The following is a 26,026-nucleotide window of genomic DNA, read 5'->3' as shown; positions in this document are numbered from 1 at the left end:
GACTTCCCCCCCTCATTCTTGTTGGTGGCCACAGGAGCTGCTTTCTACAGCTTTTAGGAAGTTCCCGGAGGTCCTTCTGGCGACTGACCTGTGTTTGATCCCCAGATGGTCTCTGTGAGCACAGAAGGACTATCCGAATTAATGATAAATGGCTTGTGGTCACTTTGGTATTTTACCACGGAAACTATTAGTTCTGCTTTGGAATAAACAGTTACTTGAATTTCCATGTAAGTAATAGTTAAACTTTTTTGGAAAACACAGAGAAATGTTTTGGAATTGTCACTCTTTAGATGTCAGAAGAGAAAAAGATTTTAAAAGAGTTTCTAGAAGAAAACCCTTGGGACAGCGTGCAGAACCCTTGTCCTGTGTATCTGTGGAGTCGAGGTGTGTGTTTTGTTGATGGTTTTTTTGTTTTACTTGGGTTTTTTGACCTCACCTAGGTCCAAATTATGAAATCCCAGCAATACCTGGATGGAAATGACATCAGGCTTTACAGCTCTTAAGTATTAAAAAAGTTTGAACACATTTGTTGGGTAAATCTTGGAAAAAAAAACGTTTTCAGTATCAAAGTCGTGTCGCTTTTCTGGCTAAGGGCCAAACTTCATCCAAGATGGTGCAGACAAATTCACTTGGGTGTCATTAGAGATTATTTCCAACATCTTAATCAAAACATATATTTAGTTTTGAACAGATGACTGTTATGGAGTGATGGTGGTCTCTTCAGAGCTCAAGTTGTAACTGAGCTTCTGTTAAGTCTCTCATTCCCTTAATCTTGCTAAAAGTAAACCAGTCCAGCTAGAACGTCTCATGTGTGGTCCTGTGGCAGAGGAGAACTATTTTTGGGATGGGGATGATATTTTAAACACCTTGTTAATACTGTTTATTTGAAAAACTTGGCTGGGAGAGGGTAGCTTGTATGTTTTTTTCCCAAAATGTTTCCTACCTCAAAATTGCATGGGGTGTAAAATTAAAATCTGGAGGGGGTGAGGGTTTTTTAGAAATCAGAAATAAACTTTGATCTTTTGATGAGGCTGTAGTTTGAGGTTGAGGACAACTTTTGTTTGAGTCTATTGTTGGTTTTTTTAACAACCTTTGGAGATCACTGATGCAAAATTTGACAGGTTAGAGTGTGTTTTAAATACTTTCTGTTTTCAAGAGATCTGGAGTTTAAGGCATGGCAGTCTCTCAGCATGTTCTTTATCAGCCTACATGAGGTTCATATATGTGTGTGTGTCCACAGATCCAGTCCAAGACATTCCTTTTTCCCAGAGGTAGAAGACACTGAGTGTGTTGCTTGTAATGAGACTGTTGGGTTTGTCTGTCCACCCCCCACTTAAAGAAAATAAATATATATAATATATAAAAGTCCAGAAAATATACAATACTAATTAGTAATTCTCTTAATATAAAAAGTATAATTAAAGCTTTAGATTTTTATAAAATACTGCTTTTAATAAATAACAATATCGCAGTAGTTTACTTCCTGAAATAAATATAAACTTAAGATTAGTCCAGAAGGTGGAATAAGGCAGTGAACCTAGAAATCAGGAAGTCTGAGCTCAATTTCTAGCTCTTCAGCAGACTTCCTCTTTGGTCCTGGACACGTTGTTCTTTCTAACTCAGGGATACTGGATTTAAAAAATAATAATAATAATTTAAAAAGTCTCCATTGAGGTAATGAGCTCCTTGGAATAGGAACTTTCTCATATTAAATTCAGCACTTACTGTAATGAAAATCCAGTCTTTGTGATAGCTTCTGTGTGGTGTTATAAACCTTTTGTTTTTTTACTCTTTATGAAATCTGTTCAGCTTTTGCTCTGGACATTGGGATGAAACTGATCCATTTCTGTCTGCAGTGTTCCTCACTTTTTAGTTTCTGTGTGTTATCTTTCTGGAGAGAAATTTTTTTAATATACTAGGAAAATATTTTACTATGAGGTAACAGGATTTTTAAAACTTGCCAAACACATAATCCTGCTACACATTTGCACGATAGATAATATTATTAATATGATTAAAGGATACGATTCCAATGAAAAAGTTATTTCTTTTAGTATATTAAATTTTTCTTATTTTGTCTAGTACTATAAAACAAATTTAACGAACACACAAACTTTTCTTTGTCTTGACACATCCTGCGTGTCAGTTCTTGCAAATTCCTTGTTACTGCCTCAAGACAAACCGTGTCTGTGAAATTGTTGATACCTTGTTGGCGTTTGCTGGTGACTGTTCCAGATCTCTTGATAGAACAGAAGCAGTGTGTTTATACAGGAAAATTATTCTGGTCATAACTTTTTCTTGGAGATATTACTGTTACCATTTTGAAGTTGTTTCTGTTGTGTCATCCAAGTGGAAGTGACTGAGTTGAACGCGCGTCGTTCCAAGCTGCACGTTGGCGAAAGGCGGCTTTGTCGTGCAGTAAGTGAAGGTGCTGGTGGTTTTAGTAAATGTTTCTTAGTAACACAAGAGAGACCTGGAGCAGCTGGAACAAGTCCACCAGGATGATGCGAGGGCTGGAGCAGCTCTGCTGTGAGGACAGGCTGAGAGAGTTGGGGCTGTTCAGCCTGGAGAAGAGAAGGCTCCGGGGAGATCTTATAGTGGCCTCCCAGTACCTGAAGGGGCTACAAGAAAGCTGGGGAAGGACTTTTCATAAGGGCAGTTAATGACAGAACAAGGGGAAATGGGTTTAAGCTGAAAGAGGGGAGGTTTAGATGAGATATTAGGAAGAAGTTCTTCACTGTGAGGGTGGTCAGACACTGGCCCAGGCTGCCCAAGGAAGTTGTGGCTGCTCCTCCCTGGAAGTGTTGAAGGCCAGGCTGGATGAGGCTTTGAGCAACCTGGTCTAGTGGAAGGGGTCCCTGCTGCTGGCAGGGGGGTTGGGACTGGATGAGCTTTAATGTCCCTTCCAACCCAAACCATTCTATGATTCTATGAACTATCCCCATGTCCTACAATTGCATATTTATTTCACTTTGAGTTGACACTATTTGAGACTGTTTTAGATTTTCATTTCAAAATGTCTCATGAGACATCCATGATGTCTTCCGGATTTAAGGTACAATGGTCTAGTATTATGTTTAGATCATAGATCATAGAATCACTAAGGTTGGCAAAGACCTCTTGACTTCGATTAGCTCCCTTGGCTTTACCGGTTCCCTGTCTGGAGCACAAGAGCTGGTTTGTGTGTAAATCAGAGCCCAGCTTCCCCGGCCGAGGCACTGGCTTCAGATGGGAGTAGACATGAATCAATGAACACTGAGTTCAGTGCGAATCCTCGGGAGCTGGCTGGGCTCCAGGATGACTGCAGTGCTGGTGGAGAAGAATTTGGGCTGGAGAAAAGGGAAGGCCAATGTTTCAGTCTTCCAAAGTCTCGGCGTTTTTACTATGTCAGGAAGTGAGGTCAGGCTCAGCCGCTGTATACTGTCATTGTTTTCTGGAAGGCTGGTCATTAAGATTTTCTGTTTTTCTTAGAAGCCTTTGTAGTGTGAGACTTGTCAGTGGAAAATATTGCCTTTTTTAAATAAAAAAACCCAAAACCCCATGATTAACCAGATTACATTAGCCCGGTGTTGGATTACTCAGGAACGCTTCTCAGGGTACATTTTGAAAATATCATCTGGGTTTATTTGGTTTAAAATAGTTTAATTATTTTTTTTTAATGTCGTAAAATATATAACAAAATATTTCCATTTTTTTAGATGCATGTGTCTAGAACAAATAATCTGTGAAAACAGTATCTCCAGCTATTTCCAGTGTAGATTTCTGTGAATTTAGAAGTGCCTTATCATAGAATCTCCTGGTTGGAAAAGACCTCTGAGATCATAGAGTCCAACCCTACCTGTCCACTATTAAACCATATCCACTATTACTTCTTTCAGCTTTGCTGCCACAGTGCTTCAGAAGGCTTGTTTCTGAGATGATTAATCCCAATCCTCATTTTTTTCATGGCTCTCATGCTATATGGGCTGAATTCATCTTTCAGCTCAAACAAAATTTGGGAATGACCTTTAGCTGATGTCTGATAGAAACCTGTGTAAAGAAATGAATCAGGCCAGAAGTACCCTTGCAAAATATAACCTTTCTAAAAATAACCTGGTTTAATTCCGTCCTGACTCAAAAATCTCCAGTGCAGAGTGACAGAGCTCGAGAAAACACCTCTACAGATTCTGCTATTGATTCATATATAATGATTCACTAATTCTCAGTATGTTCCTTTGCAAACTACCAAATTTGCCTAATCTAATGCTTGGAGATGGGATTTTTTTTGTTTATTTTTAATCTGGAATTTAAAATGTTGGTTATTAGCTCATCTTTCACATCAGTGCAGCCTGAGAATTCTTGGTGTGAACACTTCTCTTGGTTTTTGTTTGCCCTGACCACTTGGGTAGTTAGTAGTGATGATAAAACACCTAACTGCCAGGAACAGACCCTGAAAAATAGCAGTTGGAGCCTTTATTACCAGGCATGTGATAGAACAAACGAGCTTTAGGGGACCCAAGAGGCTTTTTGATGCTGTTCTGGCTATAGGGAGGTTGTTCCTTTTTGGGCTGTGTGCACCTCACCAGCTGGATTTGCTGTCCGAGCTCACTTGGTTTGGGGTAAAAGAGAGGGTTTGGAGGATACCCGGCATCAGTGACGGTGTTTGAGGGAAGCTGTGAGACTTGGTAGGACTCTGACTGTAGGAGCTGTGGGTGGAGGTGGGTTTGGGGTGCTCAGATCTCCCACGCAGTGGTTGTCCTCCACCTTTTCTGTAGGAGCAGCAGCAGCTTCCCTTGCAGCAGCCGTTGCTGCTTTGCTTATCGTCAGCAGGGAGGGTCGCAGGGCTGGGTTCCTTGCTCCTGAACTAGCACTAGAAGGGTGTTGGGTAATGGCTTTTCAAGAGAGATCTCTCTATCTTTGTTTTGTTTTTCAGGAAATTGTGCTGACTATGTAATAACTTTTCAGGAATTCTCTTGTTATTTACCTAAATACCACCTACTTCCTTGAATGAAACGGAGACTTTTGGGAGGTGAGCCCCTTGGTAGCGTGTTCAGGGGCAGTGCTTTATTTCCCTTGAAAAGTTACCTGTTATACCGAGGAGATGTCAAGTCCCACGCTCATTTACCAGCAGAGGTGGTACTTTGAGAGCAGCTGTATCTTTTGCTGCTCTCTTATCAGTATTTTCAAGGAATTAAACTGTGTTCTGAAAGCAAAAAAACTTGGTTTTTGCAAAGTCCACCAGCGGGTGGTGGGATGTTCCTCTTTATCGTTAGTGTTTTGCCACTTGCAGCTCTCTTAGCCCAGCTGTACAGTAAAATATTAGTGTTCTGAGTCAGGTGAAACTGCCCAAAAGTTATTAAAATAGTTTCATTTATGCTAACACTCCCCATTTTTTCTGACCATATGGAGATTCCTACTGAGATGTGAAATTGTATTTACTCTTTTTGGAGATTGTCATTAACTGTATTAAAACATTTGTTTCGTAATATTCTTTAAGTATTCATAGAATCATAGAATGGTTTGGATTGGAAAGGACCTTGAAGCTCATCCAGTCCCAACCCCCCTGCCATCAGCAGGGACACCTTCCACTAGACCAGGTTGCTCAAAGCCTCATCCAGCCTGGCCGCCAACACTTCCAGGGAGGAGCAGCCACAGCTTCTCTGGCCAACCTAATTCCAAGTTCTTCCTCTGAAAAATGTGAAGTGACAGCACTAAGCAAATAGAACATATGTTTCTCTGTAGGTGTAAATGTAAATACTGCCTGTGTCATTAGGCAATAGAGTCAGGATGCTAAAAAATCCCTGTGGATGTTGGTCCTCTGCTCTACAGCTCGTACCAGCTCCACTGTGCTGCTCACTACTATAGACAAGACCTCAGAGAATCATTCTCAGCCAATGTAGGAGACCAGGAGAGAAACTCTGCCTGTTTATTTAAAATTGCAGGTGGGATTGGGACTTGTTTCAGAACACGTCTTTCTACAGCTGGTTGTTTTGGTTAGTTGAACATTTGAATGCAGGTGTAGTTGGGTTTTGGTGAAGGGTTTTCCCCTTTACGTTAAGTGTTAATTTCTGTCATCTTTGAGGTTCTTAGATGAAAGAAATTGAGACTATACACATATATAAAATATTTTCAATCTGCCTGTGTATTCTGAATTCCTATTACAGATCTTAAGATTTAGATCTAACCTCTAAACCTCTAAAAATGGGAGAGGTGCAGTGGCAGAAACTGTTGCCTTAATTTTAATGTGCTGACTGGTCCTGGTACCACACAGGTATTTTTAAGTGGAATAGTTATGTTCAATCAGACGAGTTTGTTTCCTTGGCAGGGGTAATTCAAAATCTGACAGATAGGATGGAAGATTATTTTACTCTGGCAATATATAACATGTTAAATTAGTTAAGTATATTCAGGACAAATACAAATTTAAACTTTGGAGGTTGTGTCTCACCTTTGCACCTGTGCAGTCGTATTTGGCCTCTTAAAATTGTTCCTGGAGCAGACCCGGAAAACAATTGGAATGCAGAATGAGCTGGTTTCTTTGGCAGTCTGGAGTGGTTTGTTCTGCTGCATTTTGTGGCTGTGTGATTGTATCAGTTATTTTGACATGTTTTTGCAAACAGGAAAGAATGTGTTTTTTACCAATGGATGCTACCAGCCTCAACCTTATCATGGTAATACAGGAGAAATCCCTGTAATCTCAGCTTTTATTGCAGATTCTTTCTGAATGAAATGAGTTAAAGCCAGAATAAATGGTAATAGGCTATGATGTTTCTCCCAGTGTTGCTAATCTGCTGAAGATTCAATCCTACAAGTACAGAATTAATCAGTTTTCCTTTTTCCAAACACCATCATTTCACAGAATCACAGAATGTGAGGGATTGGAAGGGACCTCGAAAGATCATCCAGTCCAATCCCCCTGAAGTGAACAAGGATTTGACTGTTGTATCTAGATTGGCTTGGTTCATGCACAGATTATGGGTGGAATGGGTTTTTTTTGTTTTGATTTTTATTTTTAATTTAATGACTTGAACTATCCTAACCACATTTTGTCTCCTCTCTGGGTTTATAGGAGGTAATGGGAAGGGAGAAGGAAATGTCAGCATTTCCTGTATCCTGTTATCTTGGGCTTTTTATGGATGCTGAATTAACTATGCACTGAATATTCACTTATTTATTTGAAAATCTTCAGGGGAGAGCTGTGGAGTGTTGAAGTCTGATGATATTTTCCTATTGACTTTTCATAGAAGAATCCCAGACTGGTTTGGGTTGGAAGGGACCTTAAAGCTCATCCAGTCCCAACCCCCCTGCCAGCAGCAGGGACACCTTCCACTAGACCAGGTTGCTCAAAGCCTCATCCAACCTGGCCTTGAACACTTCCAGGGAGGGGGCATCCATGGAACATTTTGAAATGTTCTTGAATGGTTATCATTAAGGGAGTCAATTAATATCGTAATGCAAGCATTTGACTTTTTGTGGAGAAGAAGGAAAACCTCAAGGCACTGCTGTATTTTTTCTGCTGAAACATTGATACCAAGTTTGGCAAACGAAGTAGAGAGTCGTTTGGGGAGGTGGGAGAGACATATCTAATGTTGGCACTCTGTTTTTGTGTTAGCAGGTGGTTGATGTGAGCAGTTGTCAATGAATGGTTTTCAGACATGATGGCCGACCAGCCGCCTCCTTTAGAAGCTACGCCAATATTGAATGAAGTGCCACTTCTACCTCATATGGTTAATGGGGACAGCATACAACAGGCAAGTCAATCCATTGCACTTTCATACAAATCATGTCATACTGCACCAGTGGTGGTTGTAGACATTCAAACATACTGTAGAAAACCAGATGTACAACAAGAAAGTTTTTCTGACTGATATAGTGGCTGAAAGAGGAGGAGGCTTGAAATAAAGCAACTGTGATACTGATTTGCAAAGTTAGAAGAGCGTGTGGTTCTCAGCACTGAGCTCATCAGTACAATAGAAGTCCAAATAGAGAAGAGGAGGAAAAATCATTCAACAATAATGTAGTGGAAATGTGAAAAGATTGCAAATTAAAAAGGATATTTGTTATATGCATATGAAGTGCTTTAAAATAAAACTGCAAAATCAAAGAGTAAAAGGAAAAATATAATATGTATTTCATAAAGCACTAAGATTTTGAAAGTTCTTAAAGCTCATATAAAATAATCAACATTAGCAAATGACTACATTGCTCTAAACCAGTAAATCTATTGCAGGGCAATGAGAGGAAAGACCTTGGCTTCCTGATATTAAGTATCTTCATTAATAATTACAGCGCCCAGTTGAAACCTGAGTATGTGTAGTTGAAACTTTAGAATAATATTGGGCACAACCCTTCAGAAGTACCTGGTATGATTAGAAATACAGACAGGAGTGAAAGCAAAGAGGTTTAACTGAAGCCCAAGCTTGTATAAGTTGTCAGTAAACTTGAAGTGAATTTGCTGTTTGGCAGTAGAAGCTGAATGCCTTGTGCAGAAAATGTTTGGAGATGGACTTTCAGTGCAGGCAGAAATATTACAGACATCCTGACGTTTTAACACTGGATATTGATTTAAGTAGCATCTTCCCCCTGTCTTAGCAGCTACAAACATGGCACATCCTGATAGGAGAGAAAAGGGTTGTTTTAAACATCTTAATAGCTGTTTGTTGGCTGGCTGCAGCTGGACAGAGTGCTAGATAATTTCATCTAGGCTCCCTTTCCCACTAAATGTTGAACCAGATGATCTCTCGAGGTCCCTTCCAACATGGGCTGTTCTGGGATTCTCTGATAACAAAACATAAATTTGAAGGCTTTATGGGCCTGGAGTTAAACAATCATTTTGTTGAAGCAAGGGACAAAACTGCCCATTTCTTTCTAGATAAATTCAAGTATCTAACAGAAGTTGAAATAGGAATTAAGGGGTTAATCCAGAAGGAAAAGTTGCATAGAAGCTTCCAGAGGATAACTGTCATATGAAATTATTATGAAGGGTAACAGTGATGACCTTGACTTATTTGAATGTGCAGTGGATAAACAGGGTACAACAAAGTCATCATGAATTGTTGAGGGTCTGATAGACTGTAGATGCTGGGAAGTTTTAAATGAGATATCCTTTACTTTGTCATTGTTACAGGTGGGGAAGGATTGAGGTATGCTTGCTTGTAAAAATAGCCTTTATTTTAAAAAAAAGAGTCTACTCTGTTGTTTGTTTTTTTTCTCAGACTCTGGAGATAAAAGTACAGTGATTGTGTTTTGAAATAAGTAAAACTATAGAGTCTCTAAGCTAGTTCTGAAGTTCTAATGTGAAATTTCAGACACTGGCCAGGTGTGAGGTTATTCAGTAGCTGCTATTTCACGTTACACAAGGAAAAGAGATCACGTAGGTCTAGTTGGAGACCATCTCCATAGCAGTATTTGTGTAGCAAGTCTTGGGATAGATCAGTGAGTAGAATACTAGTGTGTATTGACCGACCCGAAAGAAGGTGACAGTTGTTGACATTTTCTGAACCTAGTGGAGACTGTTTGCAGTCAGGTGAAGTAAAAAGAAAGAAAGAAAGAAGAAAAAAGTAAGAGTTGTATCATGGGAAAATGGCATTTGAAGAGTAGACTTTGCTCTCCAAGACTGACACTTGAATTATATTGGAAATAACTTATAAGTCTGTCTAGTGAAAAATCTTCGTGGGACTGGGAATGTGATTTCATGTTAATGTGCCAACATTTCTCATTCTGGCATGTCTTTATATGAACAACCAGGTCACAGTGCCACCCTTCAGTTACCTGATGAATACACTTGCTGCTCTTGTTTGTGACATGTTTCTTTAGAGAGGCTTCTGAGCCACAGTCTCCCATTGGAAAGTTTACTTTTAAATAGGGTGTTAACTTAGAAGCTTTATTAATGCAGATTATTTTTAATGATTTTGCTGCTGGTGCTAATGATAGGGTATTGTAAAGTGGTTTTGTTTACAGAAATAAAACTTGTGCTGTTGGGCCAATCCCTTCAGACAGTCAGATGCAGCACCCACGTCATCAGTTTCATTTCACATAAAGTTGGAAGTTTTCTGGAAGGATTTCTTGTTCTGAAAACATTTCAGCAATGGGAAGTGTGTGAATAAGGGATAAAAGCAAAATGATTTGAAATAGTTTTCAAACTGTGTTGATCCCACTCGTTCTGAGATGGGTTAGGCAGGACACCTGAAGATGTCAACGTGGCTGTGACTTCTAGCACTAGTCTGTTGTCTGACTTGGTTTAGATTGACTCATTAGAAACACTCCAGCTTCCTGGAGATTTTCCTTGGTGGAAGGTTGTTGGAACTGCATTTGCTTCATTAACTGCAGTGAGTCATTCCCCTAAGACATTGCCCCATGCATTCCTGAAATTCCAGTCTCTGAACTGCCTTACAGCCCTGTGATTACACAACTCACTTCTGATCCTTTTCACTGGGTTCACTTAATAGTTTCCTCAACTGTTTGTGAGAACTTCAGTTAATTGAAACCTGTTCCTAAGATCCCACACGATCAGAGGCTCTGAATTGCTAAAAGGATCCCTTTCCTGCCTCTGAATTTTCTTACCCTCAAAGATGAGACTTTCCTGTGAGGTTTAATACCTGTCTGTGGAGTCCTGACCCCTGCTAGTGTCCGTCCCCAGCAGCTGCTGTTGGCAGCAGACATCATCTCTCATCTCTCCTGGTTCTTTGTGCTCTGGCAAATCCCAGCCCACTGTTGTGTTGGTTTTTGGGTTTTTTTTTAAACAAGTAACCACTTCTCTGTCTCTGCTCCTAGAAATTCAGTAGAGTTTGTCATAAATTTCCTTGCATACTGACAGATCTGCTTAAGTTTCAGTGATTTAATCATGCCATTTTAAAAAGTATTATCTGTCATCTGTTCTCCTCATGGAACCATAATAAATATTATTGACTAGAGAGATGGCTTTTTTTTTTTACCATGAACTCACTGGAGCAGGGTTTGTGTTCATTTATGCTTCTACATCCCCTGTTAAAAAAGAAAAGCTAATAGAGCAGTGTGCAGAAGCTGCAAAATCAGAGTTAAACAGTGTTTGAGTTTGCTCCTGTGAGTTGTGTTTTACACACAGCAGTTTCAAGGCAAGAGATCTGTGCAAACATCCATCTCTTTCTGGGATGAAGTCACACACTCAAGAGTAAAGGGAGATGTAAGGTGTAACTTGAGTAAACATGAGTGTGTTTGCACTTAATTATCTTATATATGTGCTTTGGTTAATGGCAGCATAAGCTACTTGACAAACTCTTTGGAAAAGAGTAGGTGGAATTGGTCAAAATGCAGAGTTTGAATGAGGGACCACAAGATCTTTTTAAGGCTCGTCCTTTTCAGTGATCTTTTTATTAGTCACCAATATAATAGAACTGAGGTGTACTTAAGAAATCTACAGCTGATATGAAATGGGAGGAATTGCAAACATCTTGGAAGCCTGAAATTATTTTGATTGCTAGAAAGATAATCTAGAAAATTAGCAGGAAGTACAAAGTCCTGTGTTTAGGTAGTCAGCTTATCATAAGGAAGGAAAAAAGATCTGCCAAGGGATGGATAAAGACTGCAAGTGACAGTCAACAGTGTTCCACTGCTTCCAAAAAAAGGCAGATAAAAATCCCAAAAGGATTTATAGAGAGGGTGTAGCATCTAAATCACAGAAAACAATCTTTCTTTTATTGAGGTTTTATTCTTTATTTCATTGTTTGTTAGGACATGCAGTAAGGGTTCAGGCTGAAGCAGGAATATTGAAGTTAGATGGTAACATCTGTAATGGTGAGGACAGTGAAATTGTGGTGCCTGAGGAGTTTGTGGAGCTCCATCACTGGAGATGTAGCAGAACAAAATAGACAGGCTTATTCATTAACGTCATGTGTGGTTAATTTTTACCAGGAGTTAGATAACTAGGTGATCTCTTCAGGTCCCATCTACCTGATGTGTCATTCCATGAATAGTATAAAATACTTTCTAAAAATTGAATGAAAGAAAATTAGTTTCTTTAATGAAAGAATGAAAGAAAATGAGTTTCATAGCTAGTTTTACAAAATAAAAAGTATATTTTATTTCAGTTTTTACATCAGCCATTCCTCTTTATGTGCTAACTGTCAGCAGGGTGGAATTCTGACTGTGTAACTGTGCAAGTTCTTACATGGCCAAACCCCTCATTTTGCAAAAGCATTAGACCTCTGCCTAATATAGTAGAATCTCTGTGAAATTCCTGTAGTAAAGTTGTCATGTTACAATAAAACCAGAGCACAGCTGCCAGTATTTTACAATGAGGCTTAAGCACGTGCTGTGAATGGGGTGGAATGAGGTGATGGATGCTGTAGGATGATTGAGGAATAATGACCTGCTTTACCACCTCTTCTACCCTCCTTCCACCCCAAAAGGACTTGTTTTTTCTCCCTTTTTTATTCTTTTTTTTTTTAATATATGTGTTTATAGCGATTTTGCCAATTTGGCCCTGAAACTGAAATAATCTTATAGGCAAAGCTTGGAAAGCAAGTTGAATTTTGGGTAATTTATTGCTTCAGTAAAAGAAGAAAAAAAAACATGTGAAACTATTGAAAATAAAGACCTAGTTAATTATTTCCAGTGTATCAAGGCAAGCACTTCTGGTAGTAATCACAGAAAAATACCAATTATGCAAAATTAATGATTTTGTGTCAAATTGTAAGGAAACTTCATTCTACCCATCACTGTTTCTCAGCTTGCTTTTTAACTCAGGTTGCCAGAGCTGTGTTGTTTTAATCTAACATGTGGGTATAAATAAGAGGTGAGGTTTTTCCAGCAGATAATTCTAAAATTTAAAATAAACCACCTCTTTTGTGTTTTCTTTTCCTACAGGTTATTCTCGTGCAGGTAAACCCAGGTGAAACATTTACAATTACAACTGAAGATGGACACGTTCAGTGTATTCAAGGTAAAGGAAAAACTGACATACTGAATCCAAAGATTTTGATTCTGCAGATATCACAGAATTGGTACCAGTATTTGTTTCTGGAATGTCAAACATGGTTTTGTATGTTCTGCCATGTAATAAATCAGATTTTTCAGTTTGTACTTAAAGCACAAATGAGACAAAAATTACCCAAATTCCCTGCATCTCTGCAAACTTTGCTGCTAATTTATAGAAGCTGGCATCTCAACTGTTTTTGTAATGATCCTTGAATAACTGTCTTCTCACAATCTTAACATACAAGTATAAATGGGATTTAGTCCACACTAATCTAAACAACTTCCACGGGCGCTGTGTGACCTCACTTCACTGTACAGTAGTGGCATTAACAGTGTGTTGGTACTGGGGGAAGCATTGCTACCCCCTGTGTCTGGCTACAAACTACTGTTTGCCTCCTGGGTAAGTGACAGAACTGCAAATCTGAGTTGGGTCAAAATATCTCCCGTCAGTCAAGTTGAATTTATCAGTACTTTCATTTTTGGAATATTTTTCACCATATCAAATGGTATAATATAAAATGTGTCCATTCTGCTTTCATCAAATCCCAGACAGGAATATTTTATTTCAGCTTGATGTGAAAAGTAATATATTCTTATTTAAAAAACAACAACAACAACAAAAACAAACCCAAAAAACCCAAACAGAACAAAACTGGTAGACCAGCTCTCAGCATTACTATGGTGCCAATGTTGTTGCTACCGACTTTTAACTCTCTCCCAAAATAACAACTAAAATTTGTATACGCTGATTTTGGTACAATTAAAGAAATACTGTTAGCTATATAAGCATGGTGGTTGAGATAATTTTAGTCTGTGCTTTTTGTAGAGTAAATGTACAACCAAACTTGCATTCAGCAATATTATTTAAAATTCTGGATGCTTCCTGAAAGTTACTAAATCATACTTAATCTGTATTTTGGATGTGAAAATGAGTTACCCATCGGTGACATAAATTGCTTTATTTTTCTTGATGGAAACTTGGTACAGTCACTTTTTTGATTTTTAGAGTCACAGTCCTGATTAAGTTTTTTCTCCTAACTAACTTTTTAATTGGATGGTTTAAGCCTTGCTTCTAAATCTACTTGTCTATAAGCGTTCCATAAATACAGAGTTGGATGCAGTTGCTGGCTTTTCAGGCACCAAAGTGAGCCACCACCTTTGAAAAGAAGGTGTCTCGAGTTTGTAAAAGCCTCGTTTGTTAACGAGTGGCACCTTGTTACTTCTCAGGTCCAGCACACGTTCCCATGATGTCACCAAATGGTTCTATGCCGCCTATATTTGTGCCTCCCGGTTATGTATCTCAGGTAAACTTAAATTTATTCATATATTTCAGTGTGTTTGTGGGGGTGGCTTTTATACAGTAAGACTGTTGATTATTTTATCTGGAACAGCTGTTAAAAGCCTTTCTTATATTTTTTTCCATTGAACTTATCAACTATTTAACTTCATTGTAGGTGCTCTCACCTTCTGTTCACTTAGTAAAAGTTGATCTAATTTTGCAGATGTTTTTACTAATGCTATTAGGCAGTAAAAGATGACTTTGAGTAAGATAGTAGATGGCTCTGAATTGGCTGTCTGTTGAGCTCCGTGAATAGCATCCACATCTTGATTTTTCTGCAGTCCTGTTTTCAAGGTGAAGGTAGGTGACTGGGTCATAGGAGCAGTGAGAGCGACTGCAGCCTGCTGGGTGTCAGAGGACTGATGAGTGCAGACAGCACTTAGCTCTGCCAGAAACAGTCTGATGGGAACATAGCTGAGGGCAGTGCTGGAATTGAACGTGTCTCACACATACTGTGGCTACAAGACTCTTTACATTGAGAATATGTGGGTCATATATCAATATCATTCTCTCTTTCATCCTCTAGGTCTTTTTTTTTTTCCTGGACTGCATAAGGTGTTTCTCTTTAATACCTTCTCTTAATTCAGATTTTTCTATTCTACTATAACTCTATTTATCAAAGTTTTCAATGCCCCTTTCTTTACCAGCTCTGTTCTCCTGAACATTCAGCAAAACACTCTAGTGTTACAGCAGAAGTGTGAACAGGAGTGTTAATGCTTGTGACATGTGCCTATGAACTGAGCGGGACTCTGGGCTTCTATCCCAGCTTTACTTTTCCATTCTCACTGATTTTCCACTCCTCCATGTTGTTAAGTTGTAGCAAATCAGACCTGCGTGTGGTATTTGAACTGTTATCAGAGATATTTGAAGTTACCAGTATGATTTACTTCTTAATTAATGCATTTTTAAAGAGAAGTAATTAAAACCAAATTTTTAAATGGGGTAGGCTAGGTTTCTCATTTTCCAGTGATGTTTAAAATTAGGAGATAGTTCTGAGTAGGCTTGAAAACCTTGTAACTGTGCTCCTAAGTGTGCCAGGCAGTTGTCTTTTTGCATACAGCTGCCTCTGTGGTTTGTGCTCCTGCTATTATAAGCAGGTACTTTCATGCAGACCCTGAAGAAAAGACCCCCCCCAGATAATTTATGCATTGATATGAAATTGAGTCCTCGGTGCAAACAGTATGCAAAACTGAGGTGTACAGACTGAGAAATACATTTGTCCTGTGTTTGCTGTCACATGAAACTAGGAGGTTTGGTTTTCTTTTCTGTTGCCTTGGTCAAGGTAACAGGAATAGACAAATTGGAAACTAACTTTAAATCAGAGCTTGAGTTACTTGTATTGATCTTGTCATAGAATCATAAAATTATCAAATGGTTTGGGTTGGAAGGGACCTTAAAGCTCATCCAGTTCCAACCCCCCTGCCAGCAGCAGGGACACCTTCCACTAGACCAGGTTGCTCAAAGGTTGTCAGCAGATGAGAATTTAACTTGCTGTTCCCAAGACTGGCAGAGCCCAGAGATCAGTTATATTGGTTTCTTCCTAAGTGGAATGAAGCGATTCAGTAGTGGATAATGGGGACATAGCTGTAAAATCATATAAAAGTCTTAATATATTAATATATCCCTTCTGCCTGAAACTCTGCCATGTGTTCTTTCTTCATATATGCATAAAACCATCTAAATTTACTATGAGTTCTGCCTTGTGTATGTTACAGTGTGTTATAGTATTATGCAATATAATGTAGTTCAAGTGGTGTATTTAGTTCTGTTGATGAACCAGAAAGCCCCCCATGTTGTTTCTAGAGCAAAGTGTATTCAGTGTAAGCTTAGTCTTAAGTGACTTCTGCTTGTCATTTTTTTTTTCTTCTATTTAAAGTCTGTTAAGAATTGCTAATAATGCAGCTGACTCTGCGGCCAGCCCACAGCTGAACTTTGTCATGGCAATTTGTGAGCCGACACATTTCTGTTTCCCTTCAGAAGAATAATTTCTTGTTAATTTGCTCTTATCTTTTGCTGAGGAGCTTTTCAAAATGTATTTTTGGTGTAAGCAGTATTTCAACATCTGTAATGCCTTCTTGGCCAACGAGGAAGCACTACACTGGTTTCTTGTAGCCAAACTAAACATGGTTTAAGAGAGGATGATCTTGAAGGAACTAACAGAATAAAACGTGTGGCCTGTTTTTGTGTCAGTGCTTTCTTTAAATGCCTGAAAATGTAAATTGTTTACATTTTTAGTAACAGAGGGCTACATAAAGAAGTTGAAATCTTCTAAGAGCCATTTTTATTCTCTGTGGTTTACTCTGCAGATTGCATTTTTTAAAGATTCTTTTTTTGCATCTCTATTTTGTATGCCAGCCTGCAGCTGGAACACGCCCCCCACTTGCATCCACAGATAATATTTTCTGCTGACTACATGATCCATCTCTGTTAATATGAAAGCACTGTAAGGCCCTGCCTAATAGCATTTGTGATCTGCTTCTTTAAATGCAACTTGAAGGAGATAAATGATGTAGAAGGAAGGAAGCATAAAGCTGCAGACTAATTTTAAACCAATCTTAAAAAAATGTTGGGTTTTCCTACTGAGGCTTGAATAATTTTTAAGTGTCAGTTTTCATTTAATATTGAACATTTTTCTATAATTGATTTTTTTTTCCAATGACATTACACATACCTGTTTAATTATTTTGTGTGAGGGACAAGAGAAAACAACTGATTTGTTGTCTGCCTTTAATTGGGATTTAATACATAAAGCAAATATAGTTTGCTTTAGATTCAGAATTCTCATTAGATACAGTCTGAATTTCATGCCAGTGGACTTCTGTGTTGTGGCAGAAGAAACAAACTGGAATATGACCAGGTGATTTCTCTGATGGTCAATTCAGAAGCCTTTGACCCCATCAGAACTGTAGGTGCTGAAAACTTAATCCCTCAGATAAGCAAAATGGACTGTGACCACAAATCAGTGCAGGTGGCCTCTTGTCTGTACGATGAACCCTGCCTGGAGAAAGGACCCTCTAAACTCAGCCTCTGGTTGTCTGTTCCAGGTGTCTTAAAGATGAGACTAAACTGGGTGTTGTTTTATTTCAGTGTCCTCATTGTCCAGTGTGTCTTTTTGTTAATCCTGCTCTTGGTTATTTCTTGACCTTGTCTTTTAAAACCTGCATTCTGTCTAAAGTCTCTTCTCAGTTTTAAGATTTAGAGAAGCGTTGTTGTATAAAACCTTAACCTATTTTAAATTTACTGTAGGAAAAGCAATACACTGAGATATTAATGTATTTCACTCTGGAAGAATTAAGACTCTAGAAGGAACCTATGAGTTGCTAGTTTAGGACACAGCTTAGATGTGAGCGTGTGCATACATATGCATGCGCTGTCTTAACATCTTTTTATCCTAGAGTTCAGACACACAGGCAGGTTCCTCGTCTGAATTCTCTTAGCCTGTGGCAAACATGAAATATTTTGACATTTGAGTTGGGTTGGATCATAGTACAAGACAGCAGAGCTGACTTGTAGTACTTTGTACTTGCCATAGGCTAGGAACGTGTACAGAGACATGTACCACAAATCAGATGACATGCAGTCACTTGTACGTGTGACAGCGCTGTCAGTCAGGATGTGGTCTAAAGCAGTTCTTCTAACTGTAACTACAAGTAGACTGGGAATTAAATTAGCCCCTGATCTATTCACATTACTTGTTTAAAATAATATGCACATTATCCTAAATTATAGATTGCTTAGCACTTTAGTGTGTGAGGCTCAACTTCTTCAACCTGACTGCCTCAAACTCCAGTTTCTTCCAGTAACATACGCTGGGTTTCCACTGGAATTCATTTTGGTGTGTGTATCCCTGACTGACAGATTGTGGTTATAAACTTAAACATAGAGATTCTTTATTAAATGTACAATATTTACAAGATTGCTTTTGTGCTGATGTTTCATTTCTTATGTTGCATGACAGGTGGTGGAAGAAAATGGAGTTCGTAAAGTAGTGGTGTTGCCACACTCGGCTGAATTCCATCCTTCCATGCATCCTCCTCCTCCTCCTCCTCCCCATGTGCCACATTACATGCATCATCACCACGCTTTGCTTCCCCACCCACCTCACCCAGTGTACCCTCCAGTTCCTGGGACAGGAGAGATGCCACCACAGTTCATTCACCAGCATCCACCACCACCACACGTTTTTCAAGAACAAGGTGAGAGCGAGAGCGCAGGTCATGTTTACATACCCGAGAAAGCCTGTCACTCTGGGCATCCAGATTGAGGCAACTTGAGTTCTGTGGGCAGCTCTTTCCCACATTTCTGTGATTTTAGTGCTATTTATTAGACTCCCTGAGCCTTATGTGTGTTTCTTAAAAGTACACTTGTATATAAGGCATCATGGAGCCTGGTCTGAAGGAGCTCTGCATGTGCAAAATATCATTGCGTAAAGTTTAAATCTTCTGCTGTTCTGTTTTTAAGGATTTAATGCAAAAGCAGTAACGTAGAAGTGTTCTAATACTGTGTATATTTTTCATAGATCCTTACTTTTCTTACTGTAAATGCCACAGTGATCGCTTTTGCCTTTCTCTAAAATTGTGCTCTCCAAAACTGCTGTGTTTTGTCACAGCCTTGGCTTGAATTTTTTTGAAAATGCATTTAATTGATAGATGAATGTGGGGTTTTTTGGCTAGACAGAGTCCAAATATGACTGGAAAGAAAATCAAAATAACATACATAAACCAAAACCCATAGTAATCCATGTTGGAAGGTAAAGTGCAAGTCCACTCTATATTTAAAAACCGAATGCAGCAGTACTTCAGTGGAGGACTGAGGTCACTGCTCAATTAAACCAGGCTCTAAGCCTTAATATATAAAAAAGCATTTAACATAGAAAAAAATGAGACTGTGTAAGACCATTCACTATCTCTCTCTCAAACTTAAATTGGTAATTAAGCTATTTCAGCCCATGTCTAGGGTAAACTATTCAGTAGCACCCAAGCTGTGTTTTAGAAAGTTTGTTTGGGTCCTCAGTTTGCTTGCACTGTTTGGAAAATGTGACTGTGTGGCTATATCAGGGAAGAAGGGCAACTGTAAGGCAGAATATTGAGCAGCTAACAAAAGAGAAAGGCCTGAAGAATTAAATTAACCCTAAACATAGCAAGTGATCAAAAACAATGTTTAAGAAAAAAAGAATCAACAATTTGGATATGGGTTAAATAAGAAAAATGGAAATTTGCCTTCAGAGATTTCATATATTTTAGTGTAGTATTTAACTTAACTTTGACAGCGTTTCGAAACAAGAATTAAACCTCCAGGCACATTCTTCTCCTACTGCTTAATCTTTCTGCTCATTCACTGATCTGAGCCCAATCCATAAACTCTTTATCAGGTGAGCTTCCTAAAGCCTGCCCTAGCCCAGAAACACCTGAGCATCAGCCACAAAACTCCTGCACCAGGCTGAAGAGCTTACCTGAGCCACGCAGCTACACACAAATACAGCCTGACAAGAGCAAGCACAGTGAAGTTCTGTGGGTTTGCAAGTTCTGGATTTACTGTAGTTATTCTTCCAACTTACAGAGCGTTTGTCAGATGTCAAATAAATGGTACTGAATCATGAAATAAGTTCTGTTTTCTTTGTAGAACCTCGTTCTCATGGAAGGACGAACTTCATTCAGCGAGATGAAAGGAGTCTCAAAATGCAAGAACACCTGAAGAAAAGACTAAAAGACAGACAAGCTACTGGTCACACTAACAATAAACTTAACAGTCCTCCTTCTTCACCACATAAAGTTGTTAATTCTTCCAATGCAACAATTCAGAATGGAAATGGAAAGGGACAGCAAGGGGCAGGAGGGCCACTAAAGCAGAAGCAGATAGGAAAAACAAAGGGCAGCCCGGATCCAGAGATGGGAGGTAGGTTGCATTGAAATAGTTTTAATAAATAAATAAATAAAGTTAGATTCTTTTGTAACAGAAGGTGCTGCAAGTTCATTGCAAAATGGTTTCTGAAAAAACTGAATTTGAAAATTTCTGTGGCTATTCAGGATCAGAAAAAGCCTGAAATGCTTTTCATAATGTTTGGATTTTGTTTCCTCTGGAAATAATAGTAATGTCAAGTTTGTTTATTCGAAATTTATCAAATAAGGTCTTCAGGAAGATTTAATTTTAAACCTTTTGTTTACTTCTGTGCTTTTTTTGACCCAGACTGATCAATATTCCAAGTGAGAATGACCTGTGGGTATTTACATAAAAGACTTCTGGTGTCTTTTAGTGTGCAGTTTTGATCAGGCTTATTCCAAATTATGCCCAGACCAAGTGTTTTGCAATAGGAATTCAAGGAAGGCACATACAATTGAGATAAGATCTTATTGTCATTTTTTTTTTAACACCTTTCATTTTTGGAGGAATGTTTTTGTGTTGTCAAAGAAAACCCATTTATGCTCAGATGAGGAAAATATACCCTTTGTGCAGGATGTACTAAAAGGGTTTTTGTAACACTGTTAGTTTTGGATAGTTCATGTTTCTACCCCTCACGCAGCCAAAACAAACAGGGGAAATGAACCTTGCACAATAAGTACTATTGTTAAACTCATAATGAGGCGAACTCCATCTTGTGGTGGCATTTTTGTAACAGACTGGTTTACTCTTGGGGTTTTCAGTAATCTGTTTTGTATTTGAATTTTCAGAATCTGACACAGAATCCAAGAAATGTGATATTCACTTGAGCATTGGCAAGCCAGTTGTAAGTATTATCCTTAAAATACCATTATTCTTTGTGCATATACTTTCTATAAAATAACTTGTGTCTTACTGATCTCTTCTTCTTTCTTCTTATTTATTTTTTTAATAGAGAAAATGTATCTTATTGTCAGAGTTTATAGCTGGGAAAGGGCAATCATGCTATGGAAACACAGTATTTCTCAACTTTCTGAAACTCTCTGACTCAGTTTCCCAGTCTGTAAGCTGAGAATCTATCCACTGTTGAAGTTGTCTAGTGTATGTGAGGGCTTCAGTACCTTGCAAACCAAGGGCCTGCTAAACTAATGGAAGTCTGTCCACTCTTGGAACCATCCTTCATTCAGCATAGAGGATTTAAGAATATTGGGAAGAGAAATCACAAAAATAGATAATTTTTTTATGTTATGTTTAGAAATTGGAGCAAATATTTGAGTATTTAGGAAGTTGGAGTCTGGTGACATTAATTTAAATGTCTAAAAGCTAAAACTGAAGTGATATGTGATCTTGAGCATACTTAGTTAAACTCTTCTGTGCATTTTCTATACAGTAGGCCTGGGTTGTATTCTTTTGCTCCGCCTTTCTGGCTGTTTTTTGTTATGGTAGTATTTTTTCATTGCTGCTTCTTCATCTGTACTTAATGCTAACAGAAGGCTGTGTTGATCTCGTCAGAGAAAATTTGGAGTATGGGAATTAAGGAGCAGAAAGCTTAGATTTTAGTCAGAGCCTCTTGCTATCCTCTAGCTTAGTGGTTAAAATATTATGTGAGGGAGTTGTGATCGAGTTAGAAAGTTGAGCCATCTGACTGTGCCTAAATACAGATCTGATGGCAGTGTTCAAGACTCCAAATCTGAAAATTTGCTCCAAATGAGTGATGCAAACAGTGCAGGTGAAATAGAAATTTTCTCTTCATATCCTGAGGCTATGTAGTGTGTCTGTAAGTGTTTGAAGGGAAATCCTTTAACATGATATTTTAGAAGTGAAAAGAGGGAATAATTTCAATTCAAATAATGACTCAGTATTTCCACTACGAAGGTAAAGAATTCCTCCAGTGAGGAACTTCATAGGCAAACTAGTGACACCGTGTTATTGACTAATATACCTTTTATTACAGAAAGCAAACTTACTTGCATTATTTATGCTTTTAATAGGTTTCTGATATACAAGCAAGATCAGCCGTTCTGTCCTGGAATCTCCCAGTTAGTTCACAGAATGGAGAGAGCCATAGTCATAGTCCAGCAGCATTTACATTTGAAGTAGCAATATCCAACAGTGGTAAAAATGGAAAATTTAAATCTGTCTATGTGTAAGTTTAGTTTCTTCCTTTAAGCACAATACCGATGTTTAAAACCATTAACCAATCAGCAATCTCTCTATCAGGAGCTGTTTGTTGACTTGCAGACCTACCTACTTCACATGAAATAAATTTTAAGTAATATCACTAAGAGTTACGTGGACAATGGAAAACGGGAAAGTTAAATGTGCGCTACATGGTTTTGCTTTTCAATGAGCTTTTATCCTTTAAAGTGTGAGGAAGAGCTGTGCCTCATTTTATTATTTTTTTTTTTTTTCCTTTTCACAGTGGGGAAGAACTAACAATTACACTTCCTGATCTCAGACCAGCAACTGATTATCATGCCAGGTATGTTGCTGGGAATGAAATATTTCATGCTTTTGTTGATATGTTAATTACAGAGTTATAGTGGTTTCATGAATAAGTTGTAATCACAAACAACTTGAGGGATATTCTGCAGAAAATATCATAGCTATGAACACTACTGTTGCTATCTAAATTCCCACTTATCTTCTAATTTCATAAAATATCACCTCATTTTCTTCCCTGCTACCTTCTCTGTCTCTTTGTGTTTCTCAGACACACACTTTAAGTTATCCTCTGTTGGTATTTTTTTAGAACAACAAGGTTGGACTCAGTGAAAGAGATTGTAGGCAGAAGGCAGCAGTAAATAATTTAGCCTTGAACATGGATTTGCAAGTCTGACATGTCAGCTTGATCTGTAAAGTCACTTCTCTAAACTGCAGGTTTCTGTAGCAGTGCAGGAAGGGAAGGGGAAACTGGTTGAACTGGGGAGAAGTTAGATGCTGCTTTACAAGGGAACAAGACATGACATTCAGGAACTGCCTCGCAGAGTAAATAAGCATTACTGGAAAAGGGGTTTGACTGGTTAGGAAAAAGACAAGCTGGTTAAACAAGGCAGGAGAGCACTGGGATCCAGTAGCAGAAGACAGCAGCAGTGTTTGGGCACAGAAGGGGACAAATTTGAAGACTTAAACTTCAGAACAGTTCTGCACGTTTTAAACAGTCATTTGATAAGACAGACGGTATTTCTCAAAAATGAGTCGAGTCATTGCTCTTCAAAAACAAACAAAAATGAGCAGGACTGTTCTAGAGAGTCTGGTTCCCATTTGGTGACATTTGCTCTAGTTTTTGTCATAGCTCCCATGTGTGTTTCATCACTAGAGTATCTCCACTGTGGTAGATGGTAGTTGTAAATGAAGGATGCCAGATGGAGCCTTCAGGATCAGGAAGTGTACCTGTGTGATCTCTATCACGCTACTCATCTGCATGCCCCTGTCTCCTTGAACATAGAATGGGTAGTGGTGTTTCATATGATGTGGGCATCAGTTATTAGAACCCGGAGTGACATCATAAACTCACTTTTTGTTATTTTTTTCCTGAATGAAAAAGCGTGAAGTGGTTGTCTTTTGGAATCAGTGATCTGAAAGAAGAGGGATTGGGCACTTGTTTCCTATAATGTGGTTACAGGAACAAAATCAGCCTGCTCACTCCTTGTGATTAAATGCATTTCTAAAGGTGAAAACTGTCCTTAAATTTTCACTAGCGACATAATTAATTGTCCTTTGTTCAGAGTTTCAGCAACCAGCAGTTCCATAAAAGAATCCATTTCAGAATTAGTGAGTTTCACTACAGAAAGTTGTGAGCCAGACTGTCCAGCTGCACCGAAGCTAATTAACAGAACCAAAAACAGCCTGAGTTTGCAGTGGAAGGTAAGCAGTGCCATGGATTTGTGTGTGGTATGTTTAAATTAGCTTTGTCAATAATTTGGTGTGTACTTTAGGTGTTGGCTTTCAAGTTGCTCAGTTAAGACTGATAACTGAAATCATGACTGTTTCTTCCTCTTTCTTTCACCACTTACTTAGTTTCTTGCCTTAGGGCTTTAGTGTGATCAAGTTGGTTGCAGGTCTCTAAGTAGGAACTAATCCGTAAGAAAGTTCTTCTGAACTGGCCGTGTAGGAAAGAACAGAGTATTTACATTTTCCCTTGGGGTTCCTGGATGATAAATAGATATAACTTCATATTATAATTCAGAGGTCTCATTCTAACCAACTCACAGTGCATTTCTTTGGCTAGTTTTTGAATCTGACTTTTGACTATATACAGTATCTGTGAAGAATTGTTGGTAATTGTGTTTTCTTGGCTTCACATTTTTCTTATGACTATGCTTACATCTGGAAAACAGTTTATAGCTAAATAACTTTAGTTAAATTATTTGTATACTCTGTACTCAGAAATTAAAGTTTGTTCCAAATTAAATTTGGCATAACAAACACAAATGTTGCTTGTCTGAATGCTGACATTGCTCAGACACAGTGCAGGGACACACAGGAGAAAAGCTATAAGAATATCACTTGCATTATTCATAAAACTATTCATAAGTTCATATTGTAAACTATCAGAATTAACAGAAGTAGTATAGCAGCCTGGAGAGCCACCAGAGACAAGGAATTACACTAGTTAAATTAGATTCTAGTTCTTACCCTTCCTAACTCACCGTACTGACTACGTGTGTCTGTGCCCACAGCAGAGTTTCAGATTATCACAGGTGTGTTTGTGGAAGAAGAGGGCTGTTCTGTGTGCCTACTGCAGATTCCTTTCAGCTCTACATGAAATATTTTGCTTTAAAAGGAAGTTGGAATGTATTATATTGAATCATTAACATGTTTTTTTAATGTGAAAAAAGATTTATAAAGTACAACCATTTGATTTTAACTTTTTTTTCTTTATTTTCAGTCCTCAAATGACAATGGTTCCAAAATAACTAATTTTCTTTTAGAATGGGATGAGGTAAGACCTTTTCTAGTGCAAAAAAAAAATCATAATGACATCTGTAGACCAATTATACTTAAAAATACTTTTTGCTTGGGTACATCAGCTATTTTCAGTGCAACTCTCCAGATAGTTTTAAAGGGATAAGCCAATTAAAAAACTTGACTCAAATGACTGGTGCTACAACAATTCAAGTAGATTCTCTGAGAGGACAGTGTAAACCTCCCTGGTTTGGTTCTTGGCACTCAGAGTGTCATTAATTCCTATGCTCTGTTTAAATGGATGAGCATTTGGCTTGTATCTTTGGTGGCTGTCACAAATATCACTCAGCTTTTGAACTTCTTAGTGAAATGTATTCTAAAGTGATAAAAAAAAAATTCAAAATATGTTTTATTTTCAGTTGCAGTCATTTATTACCATTTAGTCAAACCTACAATGCCCCAAAATCATGAGTTATCTCCATCAAAATGTGGTTTTATTATCAGGAACGCTCAGGGTTGCTATCATTGTGACATTAGCTTTTTGCATTCTTTAGGCTTACTCATTTTAAAAAAAAATATTATTAAATTAGTGAAATGAAATTTAGGAAAATTTAAAGTGAAGAAGTTGACTGTAGAGAATCCAATCCCCATGCAAAAAGTGACTCATGTTGTTCTCACTTTATTTTAAAGGGGAAGAATGGACCCTTCAAAGAATGCTACTACGGGCATCTGAAGCAGTATAAACTTACCAAACTCTCTCCTTCTACAAAATACTCGCTCAGATTAGCTGCTAAAAATGATATTGGAATGAGGTAATGAACACAATTTGTCACATCATATTATTTTTGATACGATTTTTTGGATAAAATATATTTATTGTATTTTTGTCATCAACTACACCTGCTGTTGTTAATATATATATTTTTTTTAAATGCTTTTCCAGTGGGTTCAGCGAGACAGTGACATATT

The 26,026-nt window shown here is 38.2% G+C and overlaps 1 protein-coding gene across 1 annotated transcript in view; it reads left to right on the top strand.

The window, feature by feature from the left end:
• Window positions 1-7,634: 7,634 nt before the first annotated feature.
• LOC104528649 (fibronectin type-III domain-containing protein 3a-like) overlaps window positions 7,635-26,026 on the top strand; it is a gene marked incomplete at its 3' end in the record, with an annotated part of 26,253 nt that continues 7,861 nt past the window's right edge. The window contains 12 exon segments of the mRNA XM_010172711.1: window positions 7,635-7,730; window positions 12,823-12,898; window positions 14,161-14,237; window positions 18,231-18,468; window positions 19,895-20,167; window positions 20,941-20,996; window positions 22,141-22,295; window positions 22,572-22,631; window positions 23,878-24,016; window positions 25,041-25,094; window positions 25,748-25,869; window positions 26,001-26,026. The exon segment at window positions 26,001-26,026 is cut by the window's right edge and continues 5 nt beyond it. Of these exon segments, the coding sequence (XP_010171013.1) occupies window positions 7,635-7,730; window positions 12,823-12,898; window positions 14,161-14,237; window positions 18,231-18,468; window positions 19,895-20,167; window positions 20,941-20,996; window positions 22,141-22,295; window positions 22,572-22,631; window positions 23,878-24,016; window positions 25,041-25,094; window positions 25,748-25,869; window positions 26,001-26,026 (1,372 nt within the window).

The sequence above is a fragment of the Antrostomus carolinensis genome, unplaced genomic scaffold, assembly GCF_000700745.2.
Source record: "Antrostomus carolinensis isolate BGI_N321 unplaced genomic scaffold, ASM70074v2 scaffold21947, whole genome shotgun sequence".
NCBI lineage: Eukaryota > Metazoa > Chordata > Aves > Caprimulgiformes > Caprimulgidae > Antrostomus > Antrostomus carolinensis.
This window is presented reverse-complemented; position numbering and strand designations above follow the sequence as displayed.